The sequence below is a fragment of the Ptiloglossa arizonensis genome, chromosome 9 (genome assembly GCF_051014685.1).
Source record: "Ptiloglossa arizonensis isolate GNS036 chromosome 9, iyPtiAriz1_principal, whole genome shotgun sequence".
NCBI lineage: Eukaryota > Metazoa > Arthropoda > Insecta > Hymenoptera > Colletidae > Ptiloglossa > Ptiloglossa arizonensis.
In genome coordinates, this window is record NC_135056.1 from 9724137 (window position 1) to 9746660 (window position 22524).

Consider the following 22524-nt stretch of genomic DNA (forward strand, 5'->3'; position numbering starts at 1 on the left):
ATAATATATATAATGTTAGTATTTAAATAAAAACTATAACACAATCCATATTTTCCTATATAACTTTAGATACTTATAAACTAATATAAATAATTAAATAAGAAATATAATAGAGTATTTTACTACAGTTATGTATCTTTAAGACATATATCTAAATGTTGATTCATGAAACATTCTGATATTAATTGCATACAAATAGGGCAAGGATATTTATTATTATGGTCAAATGATACTTCTAAGGCAGTTTCTGACATTTCAGCATTATTATAGTTTGTAGATAATGACGAATTGTCGTTAAAAAGGCTTCCAATACAATCTTCTAAGTGATCATTTAAGGACATCTCAAGAGGAATTAACATATTACAGACTAAACATTTTTGTGAAGAAGTCTCAATTGTATTGCTTATCTGATACTTTGAATTATGGTAAAAATCTTTTGAATCATCAGTAATTGAAGAGGAGGATGAATTTGAATGGGTACTACTTATGGAAATTGTGCATTTATCTTTAGTTTCACTTGCATTATTTTTGTCACTTAATTTAACAGTCGAGTTACTTTGTTCATCTATTTCTGAAAGGCATTTATCAAGATGCATATTTATATCCACAAGTTTAAAACTTTTGTTACACACAGGACAATTTGTCACTTTTAATATTTTTGATTTATCTAATCTTGGTTTTTTACTTGAAAGTGTGATAGTATTGATTTTTCTTTTCTGCATAGATAAAATATCATCTGTTTCTACTTGTGATTCAGTAGAACTAATATTATCAGTTATTGTTAAGCAAGTATTTAAATGTTTATTTATATTATTATTCGACACAAAGTTACTGCATATTGGACATTTTACAAGTTCTACCGCATTTAACGAATTATTATTATTAATAGTCGATTTTTTGGCCTTTGTGGTAATATACGTATCTGTTGTTTTCACTGATACTTTAGCATTTATATTTGATACAGAATGCTTCTTAACAATATCAAATTTGTGCAACAGATTACTTTGTCCTGTGCTGGAACCACCAAGAGTTCCAGAAAAGGAAAATTTAGGTGTATTAGAAACTAAATTAGTAGACTTCTGTAAATTATTTGACCCATTTGGACCTCCTGTACCCCAACCATGAACGTTATTTGTATTATTTCCAAGTTTTTTGAATCTGCTTAATGAATCAGAAGTATTTGAAAGTGGTTTAATATTCTTAAGAGTAGGTGTAGATGTTGGTGTGGTAGTAGAAGTAGGTTTCATAAGCCAGTTAAACATATTGTTTGTTGAGTTATTACTTTTTGAAGCAGGTTTTGCTTTTTCTTTGTTTTTTGAGGTTTTTGCTTTAAAGTTCTCTGGTTCTTTAATTTTAATGAATTGACCACCACAAGTTTGCTGATGTTCTTTCCACCAGAAATCATTTGGACCTGGTGCACGATTCATAGCCCTACGTACTGTTCCAAAATATGGAGGTCTTTTTTGACAAGGTCCATTACATCTCCACCAATGTTGTTTGTACAGTTTAACTTCATCATGAAAGCTGTGGTATATCTACAGAGAAAAAACTTGTATTAAATATATTAAAATTAACACACTACATTAATTATTTTACTTTGGAGACATACAGTTATTTTTGTTCCAGCTGCTGTATTTATCCTATTCATATGTTTGCAAAACTCTGGACCATGTCCATTTCTATCACGATTATTGTTTGTGAGGAACAAATATCCATGAATCATTTCATGCTACAATATAATGTATAGAAATTATGAAAACAGTTTATACAGAAAATTAAAGTAATATAATTTAAATTAATAACTAGCTGTAATATCTTTCATCTTTATTTAATTAAGTAATTTATAATAACAAAAGCTTACCAACAGTGTTTCTACAAGATCTTTCCTTGGTCTAAGTTTTAATAATGGTTCACTAAGTGTAATTACACATTGTCGATTTCTAGGATGAAAAGTACATATGCCAGCACAACTACATTTCATAAATAATAAAATTAATATTGACTAAGTAATATTGAATAAGCATACATATTTGTACATTAAGTTTTACAAAGATTGTTTACCTTGTCATTCTAATACTCCATTTAACTTCTACAGGCATTAAAACATTCCAAAAGAAGTGTTCATTAAACTGTGTAAATAATGTATAAATATTAGGAGTTGGATCAATTAACTCCAAAGTTTGATCAATTAATGTCCTTGGCTTATAATTTTCTTTATCCTTCTAGAAGTGTTTCACGATATTAAAAATAAATTTATAACATCATTAAACATTTATACCAAAAAGTATTATGTATAAAGCTTTTTGTAAAATTTGTATAACAAATTATTACAATACAATAATAAATATAATTAATGTAATGTAAAACAAACATCTCATTCAATGGTGTCAATTTAAAAAAAAAGAGCTTACTTTCTTTGGTAAAATTGCATTTTCCGTTAATCCCAAACAATTATCTTGTTGATATAATTCACATGCCAATTCAAAATCACGAGATTCTTGTGATTTTATCATAATTTACAAATAATAATTAACGAAACAGGCACAATGTATATATACAAAAAAATAATAGAAAAAACTTTATTTTTAAAATATTCGATACTTTTGAAAATAATATAAATATACAAATTTTTAATTACTTATATACCTATAACATGTAACATATAGCATATTATTAATGGAAAAGTAAAATTAATGTCTATAACTGCTATACCAAATTAAAAAACAGTAATACCACAATTGAAGTCTGCAGTATACGTTCAAAACTAAGGTGCGTGACATGGTCCCTACACAAAGTGTGCTTAACTGATCACCAACATGACCACCAGAGTGCTACGAACAGCAGTCGATTAAAGACAATTCTCGCAAGTTCTTCCAAGAGCACCTAATTCGTGTAAATAAGGAATCGAATCAAATTAAATATTTAAATGATTTCCTTTCTAAGATAAGATTTCGTAAGTAAACATTGACGAATTTTCTACAAATTCCAAAGAAAATAAAAATGCGTTCATAAATTATAATAAATCTGTTTTAAAAATATTAATTTTGCTATCATGCATACATCATCGGAAAATCCAGAAACGATACCCGTACTTTTGAATCATCTAACTCGTGGCTTATATCTTTCGACATGCCACACGTCAGCACAGCGCGCCCTCTGCTCGTGCCCTCGTATTTGTATATATGATGTGGATGGAAGATTGGCTTATATAAAAATTGTATTAGGTTAATCGTACAGCACGTATCGTATCAAAATAATTCATCAAAATGGTGAGCATTCAAATATTATCGAATTTAAGTCATTGTCACTGTACGAGAATTTTGAAAGATATTTATAGTAAGATTGTGCCAAAGTACTTGCTACAGATGTCAATCACAGCTCACGATTGTTACTGAAATGAATGAGAAATTAAAATTGATTACACGATGAAATGATATGTTGTTGTTTCAGGTACTTATCGCTGCGGCGGTCTGCACTAAAGCAGGCAAAAGTAAGTAATGCTTCTTTTCTTTGACCGCACCTGTTGTGTGTGATATGTGTGGATGTGTATGTGAACGTGTGTGTACATTATACTCGTATTTCTTAGCATTCATACGATCATACTTTTAATTACCAAATAATCATAATCTCTTGTTCCATTCAGTACAAACATTCCTTCACATAAATTAAATTGGAATATATAAAATGTATCAGTATTTTAGTAGTTTGATATTTACAGTATAATAGTGCAAATAGAATAATATTTAATCGTCAAATTGTATACTTTGTTTTACAGGAAAAGGAATTGTTACCAAATACGTTAGTTTTTAAAAGGGATTCTCAATTGATTATTTATCCATATTTCCTATTTTACCATATAAATATTTTGGATACTTGGATAATTTATCTTGACCAATTTAAACTTAATGCTGTGAAAATAATGAGAAAGATAAATTCAATAGTTACAAAAAGTTGCACTGATGCAAGAAATGATCAATATGGATTTGCAAAATATAGAATTTCAAAATGTAACACTAGAAAAAACCATAGAAATTTATAAACAATGACATTTGTGGAAATTTTATTCTTAAAAACTTAATTTTTATTATACTAAAATTTGGAAGTTGAAATTTATTGTCAAAAATAAAATAAAGAATTACATGGGAACGATTCCTAACAAATTATCAAGTTTTAAAGCAGTTATATGTTTTTAATATTGGAGTGAGAAAATGATATTTCATGTGCATTAATAATTATATCTGTCATTAGAAATTACTAAAATATTTCAAATAAATCCTTTTATTGTATTTATGTTTCTAAATAGTTCTGGTAAAAATAGTGTGCTCTTCTTTCGTATATTATTGATTAAATCAATTATTACAATTTTTCTGCAAGTTACATAATTTATTTCTATTTGATAAAGTTTAATATAGAGATTAAAACAAATGAATAGAATTTTATAAAAATTTCAGCTATAATTTCTCGTCAATTCGTTGAAATGACAAAAGCCAGAATCGAAGGTTTACTTGCTGCATTTCCAAAGTTAATGAGTTCTGGCAAACAACACACATTTGTAGAAACAGAATCTGTCAGATATGTTTATCAGCCTTTGGAAAAAGTATACATGCTATTGATTACAACAAAAGCTAGTAATATATTGGAAGATTTAGAAACATTGAGACTCTTTGCAAGAGTTGTAAGTATACCTTAAATATGAAATTAATAATTAGTCCTTAAGTATTTAGTCATAACTAGTTTTTAATAATAACAAAGTAAATTTAGTTAATAATGTCATACAATCAATTTCTAGATTCCAGAATATTGTAATTCAATAGATGAACTTGAAATAGCTGAAAATGCATTCAATTTGATATTTGCATTTGATGAAATAGTTGCTCTAGGATATAGAGAAAGTGTCAACTTAGCACAAATCAGAACATTTGTGGAAATGGATTCGCATGAAGAAAAGGTTTATCAAGCAGTGAGAATGACTCAAGAACGAGAAGCTAGGAATAAAATGCGTGAAAAAGCAAAGGAATTACAAAGGCAAAGAATGGAGGCAAATAAAAAAAGTGGTCTCAAAAATCCTGGATTTGGTAGTACTTATGGAAGTGGTGGTAATTTCATACCAACTCCTAGTGTAGGAGATAGTGCTAACTTTATTCTAGATCCAGTTAGACCTTCGTATACACCAACACAGTAAGAAATAATGTAGAACTTATAAGATATCAAAAATTGTCTTATAAACACATTTTTATTATTTATAAAGGAAACCAGTTAATGCTGGACCAGGTGCAATGAAATTGGGAGGAAAATCTCGCGATGTTGATACTTTTGTTGATCAATTAAAAGAAGAAGGGGAAAATGTTGTAACAACACCTTTACCTGCATCAGGTGCAAAACCAACATCAATTGCACCGCAAATAATTAATACAGAATCGTAAGAATTTATTATATTTGAATTTATGTTATTTATTTGTATTGTATAAATACTTCTTTTATTTGAAGAGTTCACCTGCGACAGGAGGAACGACTTAATGTACGAATTGGCAGAGATGGTGGCTTGCTACATTTTGAATTACATGGTTTGGTGACATTACACATCTCAGATGAGAAATGGGGTCGAATTCGTGTACAATTGGAAAATAGAAATTCAAGGGGTATACAATTACAAACACATCCCAATGTAGATAAGGAGTTGTTCAGATCTCGTGGTCAGATAGGTTTAAAGAATCCTACAAAACCATTCCCATTGAATACTGATGTTGGGGTATTAAAGTGGCGTTTGCAAACTCAAGATGAAACAGCATTACCTATTTCAAGTAGGAATTATTTATTAAATTGCGGTAAATTCAATGTAACGTTCGTTATGTAATAAAAAAAATAATCTTTTTTACTCTTTAAAATAGTAAATTGCTGGCCTTCTGAAAACGGAGAAGGTGGATGCGATGTCAATATAGAATATGAATTAGAACAGGTTAATCTTGAACTAAACGATGTTCAAATAAACATTCCGTTACCCGTGGGTTGCAATCCCATTGTAAGTGAATACGATGGGCAATATACACACGAAGCACGACGAAATACACTGGTATGGTCTCTACCAATAGTTGATGCAACAGCAAAATCAGGTTCAATGGAATTCTCAGCGCCCTCTTCTACACCTGCTGATTTCTTTCCTCTCCATGTTTCATTTTCATCAAAGACATCATATGTCAATATTAAGGTTTGTTATATTTTTTCAAAGTAATCAAAGTAACGTTTAATATTTAGTATTTTTATCATATATCTCATACATCATAGTTTCATTTTACACGAAATTGTAAAAATTCGTATTTTTACAGGTATTTGAAGTTTTACTTGTAGAAGATGAAAGTCCTGTTAAATATTCAGTAGAAACAGTTTTCTTTACTGATAATTACGAAGTGGTATAAGTTACTCAAAGAATGATGAGTTAACTGTACTTGTACTAAATGTGTACAAGAATACTAAATTAGGCGCTATCCATTGGAATAAGAGTGATAAACATTTTCAGCTTGATAATTTCATTCCACACGACCACTATTTTCATCAATGGTTAGATGCATAAGTACATTGCAATTTGTTCCATTTAGTACATGCCCAATGTCAAACTATTAAAGAAAACTGTACAAAAGTATTTTATAATTGGTAAAGAAAGGATATTGAAAGTTCTTTCACATTTTACGAGTTACATATATTACATACAAATAAATTGAATTATATTAGATTTATTTAAAATCTTTCAAATTAGTTCCTCACAAATTTTGTACTGTTACAAAACTTTTCAGTAAAATAGAAAATGAGATATTACTGTATGGAGAAACAGCAATATTTTTTTGTATGTTACGTATATAAAGCCATAATAATTGAAAAAAATGATATATAATCATACTTTAACAAAAGAATTCATTAAAGTATATAATTGCGTTCATTCGTTTTATTTTCTTTTTTAATAGTATTATTAGAAGCGTTTAATGTTTCACATATTTCATTCTTAAGAGTGAAATATTACTAAACCTCTTTTGTGTAAACATTAATAAGGAAAGTAATGATACATGGAACCAAAAAAAAAGAGATGAAAAAGTACACTTTAGAATGCATTTACGTTACATGATCGCCTGCTTGTTCTTAAAAACAACATTAATATAAGATATTATAAATGTTTGTATACATATATACAAAATATTATATTAATAGTTTTTTTAAAGTTTTATTTGGACCCTTATGTTGAGAAGACAAAAAGTTATTTACTACTTATCACTAATTATACGTGTATAAATAATCAACAAATTATCTGTAAAATGTTTGTTCATACAGATTGAGAATATAAATTTCATTATTACGTTCATTAAAAATGCATTCATTAAGAAATATGTATTATAAATAATTATAAAGAAATGAAAATAAAAAACGTTTATTGAAATGTTCAGATATAAATATTAGTTTTATATTTACAATATTGAAAACCTATGAAAACTCATAATTATGCTTCACTGTAATATGTCAGGTGGTATGTTTATCACTTGTTGTAATAGATAATTTTCAATAACTGCTTTAGCTGAAAGAAATAGATCAATGGTTTTTTAAAAGTAATTAGTACAATATGTTATTAATAATATTTTCTTGTGAATATTGCTAACCAGTTAACGAATTATTTAATACTGCTGCATGATATGCGCTTATATTATACATGTTACGACGTGTAACATCAGCTCCTCTTGATAATAATTCATAACAAACATGGGGATGATCGCCATGTGCCCCATATATCAATGGTGTATTTCCTTCCTACATTATTTAAAAAAACGCATTATTCCACAGTTTTCATTTAATCAGAATATAAATCCAGTACCTCATCACTTGCATTTGAATCTGCACCATGACTTAGCAACAGTTTTACAACATCATGATGTCCATAAGCAGCTGCCAAGTGCAAGGGTGTCTCTCCATTGAGGCCACAATAATTTTTATTAGCACCAGCTTTAAGTAACTGTCTTGCACTGCCTAACTGTCCATATCCAGCAGCCCACATAAGACCAGTTAAGCCTTTTTCATCAGGTGTGTCTACAGTATCTTTAAAATAATTTATTAATACCTTCATAAATTATTTAAGAACAGTAAGTTTTCACTTTTTTAAGGTAACATACTTGGATGTATATGATCAGGAGTAAATTCACCTTGACCAGCTAATGTGTGAAATGTAATATCACTTCCACCATAAAGTTGAGGTATTTCTGTTTGTGTATTACCTCTTTGTAAATTAGTAAGCAATGTAGGAGGCTAGAAGAAGATTTTGGGTAAAAGAAAGATGTATTTTTTATTTATGTACCTTAAACATTATATGTATCAAAATTGACCTTATATGGTTGAAACGCACTCATTCTTGTAGCATCTTGCCATGCTCCAGGAGCCCATTGCCATTTATTTTCTATAGGTTCAGATTTACACCCTATATTTACATTTTCTGGCTTACAAATTAAAGGCCTTGGTCTGATACCAATTGTTGATTCTACTCCATCGTGTGTGATACTCTTGGTTTCAGTTGTAGTATCGTTAGATTCTTGGTCTCCTTCTTCTTCTTCTTCTTTCATAATTAATTCAGAATGGATTTGATTCTCCATATTTTGAAGAATTTTCAGCAATGAGTAACATTAATCAAGTGTCACAAAGTATATGAACACAAACATATTCACATTATTTAACTATAACACTGCATACAGTTATTTGACTTTTAGTTTCTTTCAATAATTTATTTAAATATTGAACATTGCAGGCCCTATTACATATCGGAAAATTAAAAATTGATTTCGTAAGTTATTTTTATTTTTATAACCTAACAAACGTAATTCATTATTTTTTTTTAATTTCCTACGTACAACCATCTTTGATGGCAATAATTTTGCAGAATCTTTAAAAAAATAATAAGAATTTTCATTCAAAAATTATATTTTTACTATTGTAGATAGACTGTTATTATTTTCGCAGGATGTATATATATGTTTACAATATATTACAGTTAATTATACGTTCTCAAAGTTCAAATTGACAATCTCAACAAGAATTTAAACTTAATTAAATGATTCTTGATGTTATACTGTTTTTATTCAATACGTACTAAATTAAATGAAAATATAATAAATGATCATTTATCACATGAAATACCAATTGAAAATCAGTGGTAACAACAAGATATAGGGATGTTCGATTTTGAATCGATTCTTTGATATTCGATTTTGGCACGAATCGATTTTGGATTTGTCGAGCATCTGAAAATGTGGTTTGATTTCGACTTCATTTTTACCGATTTGCCGTTATATATATATGTCCTATATACCTTAATTTTTGAGTTATGGATGATTGAAAAAAATGTTCGAAGTACTCCCTTCGTCCCTTAACATTTATATTTCGGTCCCGTTTAAAATTTATCGTGTATTAAACGAAAACCAACAATGTACTTTGCAGAGCTGAGAAGTTGATCTCTAGAAGAAATTAAGAATTATATCGGGTCAAACGTTTTAATCAACTTTCGATGGTTCTTCGAATTTCTCTTAAGGAAGTATTCTGGTAATTCGGTTTCAAAAAAATTTTTTTTTTTGCACTGAACATTTTCGTAAATTATTCATAACTTGAAAAATAAGATATATAGGTCATACGTTCATAGAATATTTTTTACAAACCTGAGTGTATAGATTTATCCGCTGAAGTACAGATACATATTTCTGAATCACCCTGTATAAATATGCAAGTGTATCTAAGATTTTAAAGTGCATATGAGTTTCCACTGGAATCTACAAACTCGATTTTTTAAATCGATTTTTAAAAGATCGATTTTTCGAGGTTTGATTTTTTGGTTGATAGTTTTGCAGCAATCGAACATCCCTAACAAGAACGATAGACTACTAAAAAGTAATAAGAAACAATAAGAAACCATAAGATACAAAAGAATAAAATAAAATATTTATTTTAAAGTAATTTCATAACTTTAATATGAGTACCAATTTTAGATCTATAATATTTAAAAAGGTATAATGTTTACTTTCATTGTTTATAAATTTCTCATACTCTTTCTAGCGTATTTATACTTCATTTTTAAATTTGTAATCCTAAATTTTATAATTATCAAATATTTCCATTATTATGATGATTGTGTATTTTTATTGTGATGATTGAAGAATTTCTTATTTAAATCATTTGTTAGGAATCGTGTAACAAATGATTTGTAGGTTATGAACAAATTTGATTATTTGCCGGTAATTTAAATTAATAATAAGTTTACTGAAAATAAGCTTTAAGATTTAAAATGTACGATAAATGTTTTAAATAAATATGATATTACATGTAATTAAAAGTTGGTATGTTTTTATAGGTTATTAAACCATTACAAAATAAAGACAATGTATATCAAAGTAAAATAATGTCTCGATTACGTGTAAATTTAAATGAAGAAGATAACATGTATTGTTTTGTACTTCCTCTAAATTCGAAATACTACAATGTAGAAGGTGAAGTTCAAAACATTATACAAAATCATTCAGATGATATTTTTGATAAAATTACAATAAAGAATAGTATTATATCTTTCAATGTATTACGAGATAAATATGTAAAGACAATTTTAGAAAGTAATTACTCTGGCTTAATACCACCGCTACTTTTAGATAAGAATAAAAATATTATAGTGGAATTTAGTTCACCAAACATTGCTAAACCTTTTCATATGGGACATTTACGTTCTACAATTATAGGAAATTATATTGCAAATATGAATGATTTCTTACAAAATAAAGTTAAAAAAATAAATTTCTTGGGTGACTGGGGTACACAAATTGGTCTTATTCAACTAGGACTTGAAAAATTAAATATTGATAATATTAAAATGCAAACAAATCCTATTAAGAGTTTGTATGAAGCATATGTTCTTGCCAATAATTTGGCTCAGACTGATCCATCAATAAAACAGTGTGCTAGAAATATATTTAGACAATTAGAATTTGAGGATACAATTATTTCTCAACAGTGGCAAACATTTAAAGATTACACTATTCAAGAATTAGAAAAAACTTATAAAAGAATAGATATATCTTTTGACGAGTATCATTGGGAGTCTATGTATACTGCTAAGAGTATAAACAAAGTTATTAGTTTGATGAATAAACTACAACTGTTAATAAAGGATGATGTGAACAGATTGGTAATGCCTTTATCCGAATTAGACAAAGTTTCTATTATTAAAAGTGATGGTTCAACTTTATATTTAACTCGAGATATTGCTGCTGCTATTGATAGATTTGAGAAAAACAAATTTGATGCAATGTACTATGTGGTGGATAATGGTCAAACTCTTCATTTTTCAACGTTAGTAAAAATTTTAACGAAAATGAAAATGCCTTGGGCAGATAAATTAAAGCACGTTAAGTTTGGAAGAATTCGTGGTATGAGTACAAGAAAGGGTACAGCAGTATTTTTAGAAGATTTTTTAAACGAAGCAAAAGAAGTTATGAGATGCAACCAACGTTGTAACTTCAGTAAGTTTAAGATTATAGATTAATGTAAGTAAAATAATTTATGCAATCAATTAAATTTTTAAACTTTAAATACTTGGAAGATTGCTGTTGGTAGTATCTAAATGTAAAAAATATGGAATTAAATGCAAATATAACTGATGAAATTATCATTGTATTTCAGCAACCAAGGTTACTTTGGACGAACTTGATAATAGTGCTGATGTTTTGGGTATTTCTGCTATTATTATTAATGACTTCAAACGAATAAGAACAAAAGATTATGAGTTTAATTGGAATGTAATATTTAATGTAAGTGGTTTTGGTAAACTGCAGTTTTAAATACTATTTCAAGATGCATTACTTATTGGTCAATGATATGTTTTGATATTAGGTGGATGGTGATACTGGAATAAAATTGCAATATACACATTGCCGTTTATCTACTCTGGAATATTCCAGTGGTGCTACTTTAACGAGAGAATGTGATCCAAGTCTTTTAAAAGAAAAGGAAGTTGATGATTTAATTATATTAATCAGTAAATTTGACGAAGTAGTTCTTCAATCATATGAAGAATTAGAACCATATATATTAACGAAGTACCTTTTCTGTTTATGGTCGGTATTACTATATTATATAAAAAATAATATAATTTTTAACGTATTAATTTTATATAATTTTTTTTATATTATAAACAATTTTTTCTTATAGTAATACACTCACCAAAGCACTCGTCAGATTGAGGATAAAAGGCGAACCATCAGATTTAGGAAATCAAAGACTACTGCTCTTTTATATAGCAAAAGTTACTCTTGGAAAAGGTATGAAATTACTTGGCTTAACACCTCTGAAAGAAATGTGAAAGATGCATTGTATGCAATTATGGACAACTTCTGCTCAATTAAAGAATTTTCATCAAGAATTGATGGAAGAATTGGTGGAAGAAAGTATAATTTAAACAAATATTTTGTACAACAAAAAATGTAGATAATTTTAACAATAGATCATTTTTTTTATATTTATGTAATGCTTATTATTTTTTTCTAAAATAATTAATCATAGTTAACGTAGCTATTATTTGTACTGTGTTACTCTGACAATATATTTAAAAGCTTACAGAAAATATTTAGCAAAATTATTATAAATTAGTTACTTTTTATTCATTTGCTTTTATAATAATTCCTTAAACAGGGGAAATAATTCTTTCAAGTCATTTGCTCGATGGGGAGTTTCGGTGGCCCACCGAACAAAGGACTAACAGGAGCAAATATATCCGTTCGGCCAACTGAACAAATAATTAATAGGCGTAAATATATCGGCTCTCTCCGTTTAAGGGGTTAAAACATTGATCTTACAATACATAAAGTGAGCATATCTTGAAACAGTTAAAAGATATTTTACAAGAATTTACTGAAATCTATTTATATAATTTTTAAGGTACAAAAAGTTAAAAAAAACAAGATTATCGTTTTTTCCACGTGAATTTCCTTCGAGCTCCTGCCTGTCCAGGCTTTTTTCTCTCGTGTCTTCTCCAATCCTTTGTTAGAAGGCCAGCTAAAAAAAAATAATAATGTACGCATTATAATACATTTTCAATGAGAGTACAATTAATATAAATTTTTCGTTAAAAATTACATGCAGAAATAAATGAGAATGTATAATATTAGAGAAATTCATTGTTTACGTTTAAAATCAATTTCTGAAAATGAGAGAAAATAATAGGTAAATACCAACACTTATATAAATATTTAAAGTCAACTATTGATGATCAGTTGCTCATGTCTCGAATTGTCGATACGACTTTAACATCGAACCGAAAGAAATATATTCAAAATAAATTCAAAATGATATCACACTTGATAATTAAAAATATCAAATAATATATTTTAATCAGTGAAGCAACTAATAATCGAATTGGACATTTCTTAAGTGGCAAATTTTTGTATAATTTATAGAAAATGAGTAAAATATTGCTTACATGTATAGATGTGAAGTTTAATTCTCATATATGATATGTAAGTTACACAAGAATTATAACGAAAAGGAAATACAAGATTTTCGATTTTTAATAAAATTATATATAATTATTGTTATTCGACGTTCTATATTTAGAAAAAGAATATTCAGATATTTTAGTAATGTGATAATCTAACTTCTCGATTCGTTCAAATAATCAAAGCGTTACTGAATGAATTTAACGAGTGACCTCATTGCCACTTTGCGAATTACATCTAGAAATTAATGCTTCAATAGGGAGAGCACAGTAATTGCATCCTGGTTTCTTCAATGAATTAACAATACAGAATTCGAAAATTACATTTCATTTTCGTGGAAAACCGATATACAATTATCACAAACATTTTTTAACCAATAATAAAATATTTTTACATTGTGCAAAAAATTTGAAAGAGCAGTCAAGTGTTTTGAAAAAAATATTAAATTTGTTTGGCACGATAAATAACTAAGGGAAAATTATACAGTATAAACGGGGTGTAGAACGTATTGGAAGTACGAACTCATATACTAGTAATTACGTTACAGTATTGCCCTTACCAATTCTCATTTTTTCTATCATTGTTGCATCGACAAAGTTTCGAAGCCCTTGTGAAATACCCCAACGAATAGCACCTGCTTGTCCAGATGGCCCCCCACCGGTAACGGTTGCTTCGATATCTACTTTGTCACTCATATCCGTAAACATTAATGGGAATATAATCTGTAATTTAAAATAGATCATGTTAATTATACTCTGGATTCATTTCAAAATGTGCAAAGTGAATACTCGACGTTCAATTCGTAATTTATAGATTTTATTAAGTATAACACAAATAAAAACATTTGTTTTTTGAGTCGATCAACTTATATATGTACATTACTTGAAGTAAACTTTATATTTGTTTCGTTAAATACTAGTACGATACGCGATAAAATTTTGTTTTGTAAAAAACACTTAACAAAATGAAGAAGATATCAATTTAATTACCTAATTAATTTAGAATTTCTTACAGTGAAATATGTATGTCCTTTAGTAAAACAAGTCTCGGCAATGTTATATAACTGACACATTTTTCTAGCTAAAACAATGCGAACGATTGTAACATTTCGTGGGCTTAAGCATCGTACAAATTTTGTAATTTAAAATACAACGATCTAACGAAAATTCTAAATATTAATTATTAAATTTAGGCGGCTTGTTATAAATGCTAATTAAATATCAATTATTCTTAACAAGTAAAATTACTATTCATTCGTTACAATAACAACAATTACAAAATACATTACGGATAAAAAGAATTGTGATCAATTCTAACAATGGCAGAATAGCTTATCTACAAGATATAAAATGTTAATACGATTGCTGCCAATGTTAAGATTGCAGAATATTTCTCTTTTTTCACTTTCACTTCTATCTTTGATCCGACGAGTCGCCTGTTGTCATATACAAATTTAAGACATTCGAGAAAGGAAGTTCATTTATTCGTTTTCGTTGCACTCGGAGGAGGATATCGCACTTGCAACAGTCTACGTCTCGAACAGAACGCGTCGTTAACCCTAACTCTGTTAGGTATTCCGATATTTCGAGCGAAAACATTTGCAATGACAATATCAGTACCTAGGAAATGTCAGTTTTTCTTTCCCTTAGTCAGATTTTGTATAACATCCTCCAGGGTTTTATTAGTGTTTAAAAGTTGTTCCTTGAGGGACTTGATCGTATCTTCGTAGGACTGTAGCTTGTTAATTAGATTTTCAATGACTTGTTGCAAATTGCAGTCAGAATACTCCTCGTTTTGTTGTCTCATCCACATTACGTGATCGCTCAGGCTAATGTTATCGTCGTTCATGAACGGTATATTCTTCTGCGCCACTTCGTACGCCGCTTTCAAGATGTCCTTCGGCAATCTCTTCTCCAAAGGGTTCAACGGTTTCACCACCAGGACTCGTTTTCTGTTCTCCACGTTGATCTTGTGATCCGACATCCACTTTCGAAAAGCGTACGGGATCGAGCTGTTGTGCAACACCATCTCGGTGAACAAGATCAATTTCGTCTGGCGCACGAGTTTCGTGAGCCCTGCGTGGTTCCTCAATCCTTGAATATCATGGACAGCGATCCCGACCAAAAGATTCATCAGAATCACGGTAACGAACACGATGAACAAAGTGAAGAGGATTTGAGAGCACACCGAAAGCGGATGATAAATAACGAAAGGTCCCTCGGATTCCTCGTCGATCTGGGTGATAAGTCCCTCGAAGTCCAACTCGCCGGCCATCATCGCCAGTACCTTGATCAAACCAGTGAATGGGTTACCGAACGACGGTTCACCGACGAATATAACGCAGAAACTGACGGTGAATCCTATCAGTAGCCCGGAATAGGCCAACAACAGCTTTGCGAATTCGAACTGTATATGAGTAAACATTGCTACGTAGGTACCGAAAGCTGGCAGCTGACCGACCATCAGCATCAAGTTCGTCCACGCGCATAATATCGCGAACGCCCCCACGTAATTCTGCCAATCGTAAGTGCGTCCCGTGTAAACGAACGACGTAACGAAAACGCTAATAATCACGACGCCGTCCAGCACGTTGTCGATGTTGGAGAAGTATTGTTTCGCCGACGTGTACACCATGAAACCGAATATCTTTCTGGAAATCGATATACAAGTGAACATGAACAATAGATACCATTGGATCTCGATTACCGGCCTCCTGAACAGAAAACCGGAGAGACGTTTGCTGCTGCAGATCTTCGAGCTGCTCGCCTCGTCGTGATTGTAACACTTGTACGCTAACGCGGTGAGAACGTACGTGGTCATACAGATCACGGTCATCGCGTACAGCAGAATCCTCAGTAAATAGAATTTTCGTATCTTCTCCCATTTTAGATGAAGGAACGCCATTACGAGGGGATGGGACAGTAAATCTTTGCGACGTTCCTGAACGAACGTGTTGATGAAGCTGGTCTCGCATTGATTGCCGCTGGGAAAGAGCAGATCGAAGTGCAACCTCATCTCGAACTCTCTGTTATGGGGTACCGGTCGTCTGAGAGTTATCGAGGCGTCGAGTCTCTGTCGGAAGACCTGCAGGGACTCCGGTATCTTCCTGAGTATGATGTTCAGGGCGGAGAGTCCAGCGCTGGTGGTCGCGCTGACGTCTGCCCCGGCCCAGATCAGGACATCGACGCAATGGGATTGTTCGTTCAACGCGGCTACGTGAAGAGGCGTGAATCCGGTTCTATCCGCGGCGTTCAACAGTGCCCCGTGCTTCAACAGCAACTCGACCAGCTTCGCGGACGAATGGGTGGTCATCACGGCGAAATGAAGGGGCGTTCTGTGGGCACGATCCACCGCGTTGATGTTGGTACCGGGCGAATCGAGCAACAATTCGACGCACTCGGTCGATTGAACGAAACAGGCCACGTGAAGCGGCGTCTCGCCCATGTGATTCTTCTCAATGACGCTCGCGCCGCGATCCAACAACAGTTTCACTATTTCCACGGCTCCTGCCCTGATGGCGGAATGCAACACCGGCTCGAGGATCTCCTGGTAGAGATAGGTGCTCGTCTTTGCTCCGTTATCGAGAAGCACGCGCGCCGCGTCCACGGACATGCCGAGCACGGTGAAATGCAGAGCCGTGTAATGATTGATCGAGTTCCGGCAATTGACATCGATCCCTTTCTCGATCAGGTGCTCGATACAGGACACGTTACCGCCCAACGAGGCCGCGAGTATGGCGTTCATACCAGTACGCGGTTCCGTATAATCGGGATTCACTCCCAATTGTTCCAATTTCGGTAGCAGATGCATCAGACCGCGATAACAACACCACAGGTACACAACCTGTTTGATTCTATCGCCAGATGGCAACTCGGGTAACGCGTTACATTTCTCCAATTCGAGGAGCAACTTCATCTCGGCGGTGGTGACGATCGACCACATTATCGATCGGAGATCGTTACCGTTGGTCTGCGCTTGCCTGAATACGTCCAGATTGTTGTAGAACAGTGACTCGTCGGCCGGTGGCGGTGTACCGGCATCGATTTCTATGTGATCGTTCACGGTGTCGACCGTAGGGGTGTCTTTGATCGTGATCTTCTCCGAGTTGCTCGTGGGCCCGTACCTGACCGATCTGAACGTGGACGCCAATCTCATGGATAGATGATCGTTCGATCGATCGTTGAGATTCGACAGTGAACTGTGCCTCGTTCTTCCTACGCGAGGAACCGGTACCCTCAACGTTTGCGTCGTTTTACCATTAACGGTCTCGTTCACGGAGTCCTTGTCTCTCACCTCGTCGAGATTCAGACAAGAACGACGGTGGTTCTTCGGTCTGGTCAACGAATAATGTCTCGTCCTTCTTTCGTGGCTCGTCAACGATTTCATCCTCGTGTGGATCGTTTTGTCGACATTTACGTGGCCGTCCCGATCCTCCCCGGTCTCCGTCTTGCACCAGGAATCGTTCTCGTCGCACGAAACGCGACGATCTTTCAAACTCGTCAACGAGTAACACCGTGATCGTTCCACGTTCGTCGACGGACCTTGCACGTTAATTTTTGGCAGGTTGCTGGTACTCGCCACCACCGTTTCTCTGCCCTCCTCCATTCCGTTTACGAGATACGTTTTGTTTTTTTTTTTTCTTCGCACCGTGGACGCGACGATGAAGAAACTGCGACGTAACGCAAGCCACTCTCTGCTATCGTGGATCTCCACCACGTAGGAACGTTCCAATCGTCATACCTCGGCCTCACTCTTTTCTTCGTTTATCACGTCACGTCCCAAAGTCATTTGGATCACTTTAAGAGAATGCTCTCGTCATTGCAGCACACGCGACTGCTGGTGTCACTCGCCCGAGTGACTTATATCGGTTCGCTCCTACGGATTCGTTCTATATATATATATAAGCTTGGATAGGAAAAGACACGCTTCCGTTCAACAGGCAGTCCTCCTTCGAACGGGGACCTTGAACTTAAAAACTAACGGAACAGATGTCACTTCGGCCGATCGCCTATCGCGATAAACAAACTTTCTCCCGGGATGAATTCAACGAGACCTTTTCCATTGAATATCCCGTTTCTGAGAGCTACTTCGATTGGTTCGTTCGCGTTTCGAGTTCGCTTTTGGACGAAAATATATACCCGTGTCCGTGGACTGTTTCTTTCGAGGTCCCTGAGCGACTTTTCAAATCGTCGTTGCGATTAACGAAGCTTCAACAACGGTCGGGCTTTCCTGCGATAAACAGGGGACAATGGCGGGTCAATTTATATTGCCTTACAGAGTAAGCTACCGGTAAAAGAATCGAGCATAGTTTGAATTAATTTTTTAAAGATCGGTTACACAACATTCTTCACCGATCAAAAGGTACCGATAGTTGTTACGAATAGAATCGTAAACTCGTTGCAAAAAATTTGCCACGTGTATCCGTTCTATCTACTTCCTTATTTACAAATATTCCATAAGTATCAAATCAAATATCTCTGATCGCTTATTTGAATCTTTTACCGGTATACGAATTTCTATTCACGCGTTTAACAGCTGGTTAATACAAACGTATCGAAAGATCTTATTTTTCCAACTATTTGATAAATTTGAAGTTTAATTTACATTCTCTCGTTCGGATCAAATTTCTCGCTAAACGATAATCATTTTCACGCATTCAATTCGAAATTCTCGCGACCAAACTGACTGTTCCTGAACCTGTACTGTTCGCAATGTTTCTACGTACGGTACCGATATACTTTCACAGATAATTGTCGTTTCAACAAGCTCGTTTTTACGATTAAAACCGTAATAATTTACGATTCTAATTTCGATCAACGCGTTTGTTTCGATGCAAGCGTACGACCTCGATGAAACAGCCTTCCGATATTTATCCTACGGCAACCTTTCGTGCCAATTCTCGGACGCCATTTTTCTTCGTTGCTATCGGCTCGCAGTATTTTATATCGCCGGTTTTTTACGTCGATCGCACGTCAACGAGTACATTTGTCCACAAAAAGGTTCACTAACACACTGCAACGAAATTGATTTCATCATAAGAAACGATTACGAAAGCGGAATTCGTCGACGATCTGGCCGGCCACTTGTACAATCGATACGAAGAGATCAACGATCACCGAATAATCGTCTATTTTCACACCGATGGTTCCTCGGAGCTGAAACTCCAGACGTTTCAAGAGTCCGCGCGGATATGAGCCTTTTTACGGGCCCGTCGGGCTTTAAGATGTTTCGTAAAACCTAGATACACGCTCACGGGCCTGAAACTCAAGCGGCCTTGTTCAATTCCATCGTAGCCGGTAATTGTGTTCTATCGTTATACGGGACTGTACCGAGCGTTCAAATTATTATTCTCTACGAATTGGAACCGGTTTTTTTTTTTTTTTCTTTTTTAACTAATTCTTGAATACCTTACGAATGCCAATGACCATATTTGAATACGTTGCCGACGACTTTAAAGTAGATTTACCGCCACCGTCCAAGTGTCCCAAAACCGGTGGCCATCGCCGATTTAATTCGAATCGAGCCGAACGATCGATCGATCAATCGGTGCACGACATTTTTCGCGACGTCGATCGGTCTATTAAATTGATTACCGTACGCGTTATCAAAATTGTTCGAACGGTTCACAACGACGCAACAATATTATTTTATCGTTCCGATCGAATATTTTCACACGAATACGCCACATGACTAAGCACATTCGAGTCAACAACTGGAAGTATCCTTCGGGTTATGATTCACTCGAGTGAAAAGGGAGGGATTTTTTTTTGGAGGACAGAACGGTCAATGTTAACGAACAATTCGGTTTTATATTCGAGATTAAGTCAGATACGGTTAGTCAGCAAACTATCCGAGCGCACCGGAAGAACTATACGAATATCTCGTTATCGAAAGACGAATCAGACTCCAGGGAAGCAGTTGTCGAGCGAATTTAAGATTTCTCGGTGTTCGTTTCGGGGAAACACTTTCCTACGAACTAATCGATCGCGACGACGTAACTTCCTTTAATCGTTTCGTGCACTCGGTATCGTTTCTCGTTTGCGATACAAAATTATATAATACATTGAAACATCGAACGCGATACTATTGGGTTGCTCGGAAAGTTATTTCGTTTTTTTTTTTTTTTTTTTTTTTGGTGAAAATGAAATACGATTTTTTTAGAACGTATAAACGTTTTATTAAACTATATATTCTCCATTTTGAAAAACGAAATGACTTTCCGAACAACCCACTAGCGTGTTACAGGAATTCGAAAACGTTTTAAATACTTTTGTATCACGCGACATTCACGATCGATTCCCAATGATTTATCTATTCCATAATTTCCTACGATAAACTTTCCGTAACAAAGTTCAGAAACAGACCGTGAGAACATTCAAACCGATGTTCGATTTTGTTCGATACCCGAACTGTTTGTTTAGGATTCCAAAAATTCCATCTTCTTGAGCATGTATCAAATTTTCGAGCACGTTTTGAAACTGCTGCGTGGACAATGCAGAGGATTGTGACAAGTATTCAAAATACGGGCATTTATTTTTCCACAAAAAAATTTTAAACGATTCGTTGATAATATAACAATTCGAATTCGAAATTTCTCGAAAGAGAACAATGTTTTCCTTAAACGATGAAATTTAAAAACACGAATATTTATTCGTCGCGAAGATTATTTTTCGTGATATACTCTTCAACGGCTTTTACTCACACTTTGGTAATCACGATACATTAGCTTTCCGTGGTTATGCAACCAACGTGACCAAATACTGCATCGAAATAAATTTTTCTTAGCGCAAATATTGGTGTTCGGGCAATTACGAAAGGAAATTTTCCAAAGGATTCTCATTTATACCTTTATACAGCCGGTTCATCGTTCGTTTTTTAATATTTCCAAACAATTAATCAATGTCTTACATCTGCGTTAAAATCAATTTCTCGTTTAAGAAAATATCTGGACAATCCATAAATTTCGATTTTGATTAATGTAAATTACCAGTTGAATTAATAAACGCCTGACTTTTAGAAGTTTCGTAGACTCGATGTTTATCGAAGACTAAATTGTTAGCATAGGAATAATAATTGTTACCATAGTGATTACATTTTGTCTTAATTTAAATGTAATTGCAGATCTGAATCATCAGATGGTAACTAAACGTTTAAAAATGTAAATACGTATCTGCTTCGTGTTCTGAAATTAATTATAATTTTCCATACTGTAGAGAAAAATATTTCAAAGTATATTTTAATACCTTTTTTTTGTAATCGAGTTGTGCAAGTAATATCTTCCGATGGCATCACTTTTAATAACTTCTTTTCTGCTCATAAACACGAAGCATTCGTAACACACGTTATTTCATTATGAAATAAAATGTAAAATTTTTTACTACAATCCACCGGAATACTTAAAGTAAAATTATATCTAGACAAAAATTATCCGATGCAAACTTATTTAATATATAGAAACAATTTATTTATATTTTTTCGTACATTAAAGTATATCGAAGTTTACTCTTTCTGGTTGAATTATTATTTAATTCCTTTTTTGTTTACAATATTTTTATACAATTATATACATAAAATTAAATAGTATCAATATTTCATGTTGTACTCTGTTTATTACATTAATTTCATTTCTAAAATATTTCTCTGGTCTCTATGATATTCACACTGTGGACGGAATTTAATTTCTTAATATACTGTAATACAATATTTCGCAAATATCGAGTAAAAATCTATATATCAAAATATATCAAGTACCTCTTTTCGATCTTTGCTATCGGTAATTGCATAAAAGCAATTTAAATCCCTTTACCATTTCTGACATGAAAACAGTTAAAGGTCACTTATGACGAAGTTGCTCGAAACCGAAGAAAGGAAGCTGAAGTAAATTAAAAATTCCATAATCACGTTTCCGTATCGTATGTATGTATATATCGATATTTCAACATATGTGCTTCTCCAAGTCTTGTTTTAAGATATATACAAAACATGAATCTTCCTTTGACTATCAGTTTCGCATATTACTTTGATCATT

General features: G+C 32.8%; 5 protein-coding genes across 8 annotated transcripts in view; 2 read left to right on the forward strand and 3 right to left on the reverse strand.

Annotated features, from left to right (window-relative positions):
- Positions 1–3470, reverse strand: Mh (DNA-dependent metalloprotease SPRTN). Of its 3 annotated transcripts, none has more exons than XM_076320869.1 (6): positions 3093–3470; positions 2412–2883; positions 2062–2222; positions 1862–1970; positions 1610–1729; positions 1–1535 (listed from the first exon to the last, which is right to left on the reverse strand). In XM_076320869.1, the coding sequence occupies exons 2-6, from the start codon at positions 2511–2513 to the stop codon at positions 129–131; spliced, it is 1899 nt and encodes a 632-aa protein (XP_076176984.1). In that variant the 5' UTR covers positions 2514–2883; positions 3093–3470; the 3' UTR covers positions 1–128. The 3 variants fall into 3 exon arrangements, with proteins under 3 accessions (XP_076176984.1, XP_076176983.1, XP_076176985.1); XM_076320868.1 differs by having other exon boundaries at positions 3061–3097; XM_076320870.1 differs by lacking the exon at positions 3093–3470 and having other exon boundaries at positions 2734–3069.
- Deltacop (coatomer subunit delta) lies at positions 2822–7412 on the forward strand. Of its 2 annotated transcripts, XM_076320872.1 has the most exons (9): positions 2822–2953; positions 3078–3269; positions 3451–3490; positions 4452–4675; positions 4790–5178; positions 5249–5419; positions 5488–5801; positions 5889–6205; positions 6324–7412. In XM_076320872.1, exons 2-9 carry the CDS (start codon positions 3267–3269, stop codon positions 6411–6413), a joined length of 1548 nt encoding a protein of 515 aa, XP_076176987.1. In that variant the 5' UTR covers positions 2822–2953; positions 3078–3266; the 3' UTR covers positions 6414–7412. The 2 variants fall into 2 exon arrangements, with proteins under 2 accessions (XP_076176987.1, XP_076176988.1); XM_076320873.1 differs by lacking the exon at positions 2822–2953 and having other exon boundaries at positions 3018–3269.
- The window catches only part of Wtrw (ankyrin repeat domain 61 water witch), a 22091-nt gene continuing 6965 nt past the window's right edge, over positions 7399–22524 (reverse strand). The window contains exons 3-24 of the mRNA XM_076320997.1: positions 21740–21805; positions 21663–21678; positions 21577–21619; positions 15127–18230; positions 14856–14931; positions 12106–12110; positions 11931–12060; positions 11699–11758; positions 11599–11622; positions 11388–11520; positions 11160–11276; positions 10631–10709; positions 10428–10488; positions 9996–10067; positions 9678–9729; positions 9456–9479; positions 8784–8908; positions 8358–8648; positions 8148–8280; positions 7853–8073; positions 7641–7788; positions 7399–7558 (exon numbers count right to left, since the gene is read on the reverse strand). Coding sequence (XP_076177112.1) covers positions 7491–7558; positions 7641–7788; positions 7853–8073; positions 8148–8280; positions 8358–8648; positions 8784–8908; positions 9456–9479; positions 9678–9729; positions 9996–10067; positions 10428–10488; positions 10631–10709; positions 11160–11276; positions 11388–11520; positions 11599–11622; positions 11699–11758; positions 11931–12060; positions 12106–12110; positions 14856–14931; positions 15127–18230; positions 21577–21619; positions 21663–21678; positions 21740–21805 — 5048 coding nt within the window. The 3' untranslated portion in view covers positions 7399–7490. The remainder of the gene's footprint in view (positions 7559–7640; positions 7789–7852; positions 8074–8147; positions 8281–8357; positions 8649–8783; positions 8909–9455; positions 9480–9677; positions 9730–9995; positions 10068–10427; positions 10489–10630; positions 10710–11159; positions 11277–11387; positions 11521–11598; positions 11623–11698; positions 11759–11930; positions 12061–12105; positions 12111–14855; positions 14932–15126; positions 18231–21576; positions 21620–21662; positions 21679–21739; positions 21806–22524) is intronic.
- Positions 10454–12619, forward strand: Argrs-m (arginyl-tRNA synthetase, mitochondrial). The gene is made up of 4 exons (XM_076320871.1): positions 10454–11525; positions 11686–11813; positions 11896–12119; positions 12214–12619. The coding sequence occupies exons 1-4, from the start codon at positions 10454–10456 to the stop codon at positions 12362–12364; spliced, it is 1575 nt and encodes a 524-aa protein (XP_076176986.1). The 3' UTR covers positions 12365–12619.
- LOC143151572 (small ribosomal subunit protein uS9m) lies at positions 12435–15129 on the reverse strand. The gene is made up of 3 exons (XM_076320875.1): positions 14486–15129; positions 14056–14218; positions 12435–13056 (listed from the first exon to the last, which is right to left on the reverse strand). The coding sequence occupies exons 2-3, from the start codon at positions 14201–14203 to the stop codon at positions 12965–12967; spliced, it is 240 nt and encodes a 79-aa protein (XP_076176990.1). The 5' UTR covers positions 14204–14218; positions 14486–15129; the 3' UTR covers positions 12435–12964.

Coding starts and splice junctions, on each gene's coding strand:
- Mh (XM_076320869.1), bottom strand. CDS start 2,513: ATGATAAAATCACAAGAATCTCGTGATTTTGAATTGGCATGTGAATTA. Junction 2,223..2,411: donor ATGCAATTTTACCAAAGAAA/GTAAGCTCTTTT, acceptor AAACACTTCTAG/AAGGATAAAGAAAATTATAA. Junction 1,971..2,061: donor TGGAGTATTAGAATGACAAG/GTAAACAATCTT, acceptor TATGAAATGTAG/TTGTGCTGGCATATGTACTT.
- Argrs-m (XM_076320871.1), top strand. CDS start 10,454: ATGTATTGTTTTGTACTTCCTCTAAATTCGAAATACTACAATGTAGAA. Junction 11,526..11,685: donor CAACCAACGTTGTAACTTCA/GTAAGTTTAAGA, acceptor ATTGTATTTCAG/CAACCAAGGTTACTTTGGAC. Junction 12,120..12,213: donor AAGTACCTTTTCTGTTTATG/GTCGGTATTACT, acceptor TTTTTCTTATAG/TAATACACTCACCAAAGCAC.
- Deltacop (XM_076320872.1), top strand. Junction 5,420..5,487: donor CAAATAATTAATACAGAATC/GTAAGAATTTAT, acceptor TTTTATTTGAAG/AGTTCACCTGCGACAGGAGG. Junction 6,206..6,323: donor CATCATATGTCAATATTAAG/GTTTGTTATATT, acceptor GTATTTTTACAG/GTATTTGAAGTTTTACTTGT.
- LOC143151572 (XM_076320875.1), bottom strand. CDS start 14,203: ATGTTTACGGATATGAGTGACAAAGTAGATATCGAAGCAACCGTTACC. Junction 13,057..14,055: donor GATAGAAAAAATGAGAATTG/GTAAGGGCAATA, acceptor ATTTTTTTTTAG/CTGGCCTTCTAACAAAGGAT.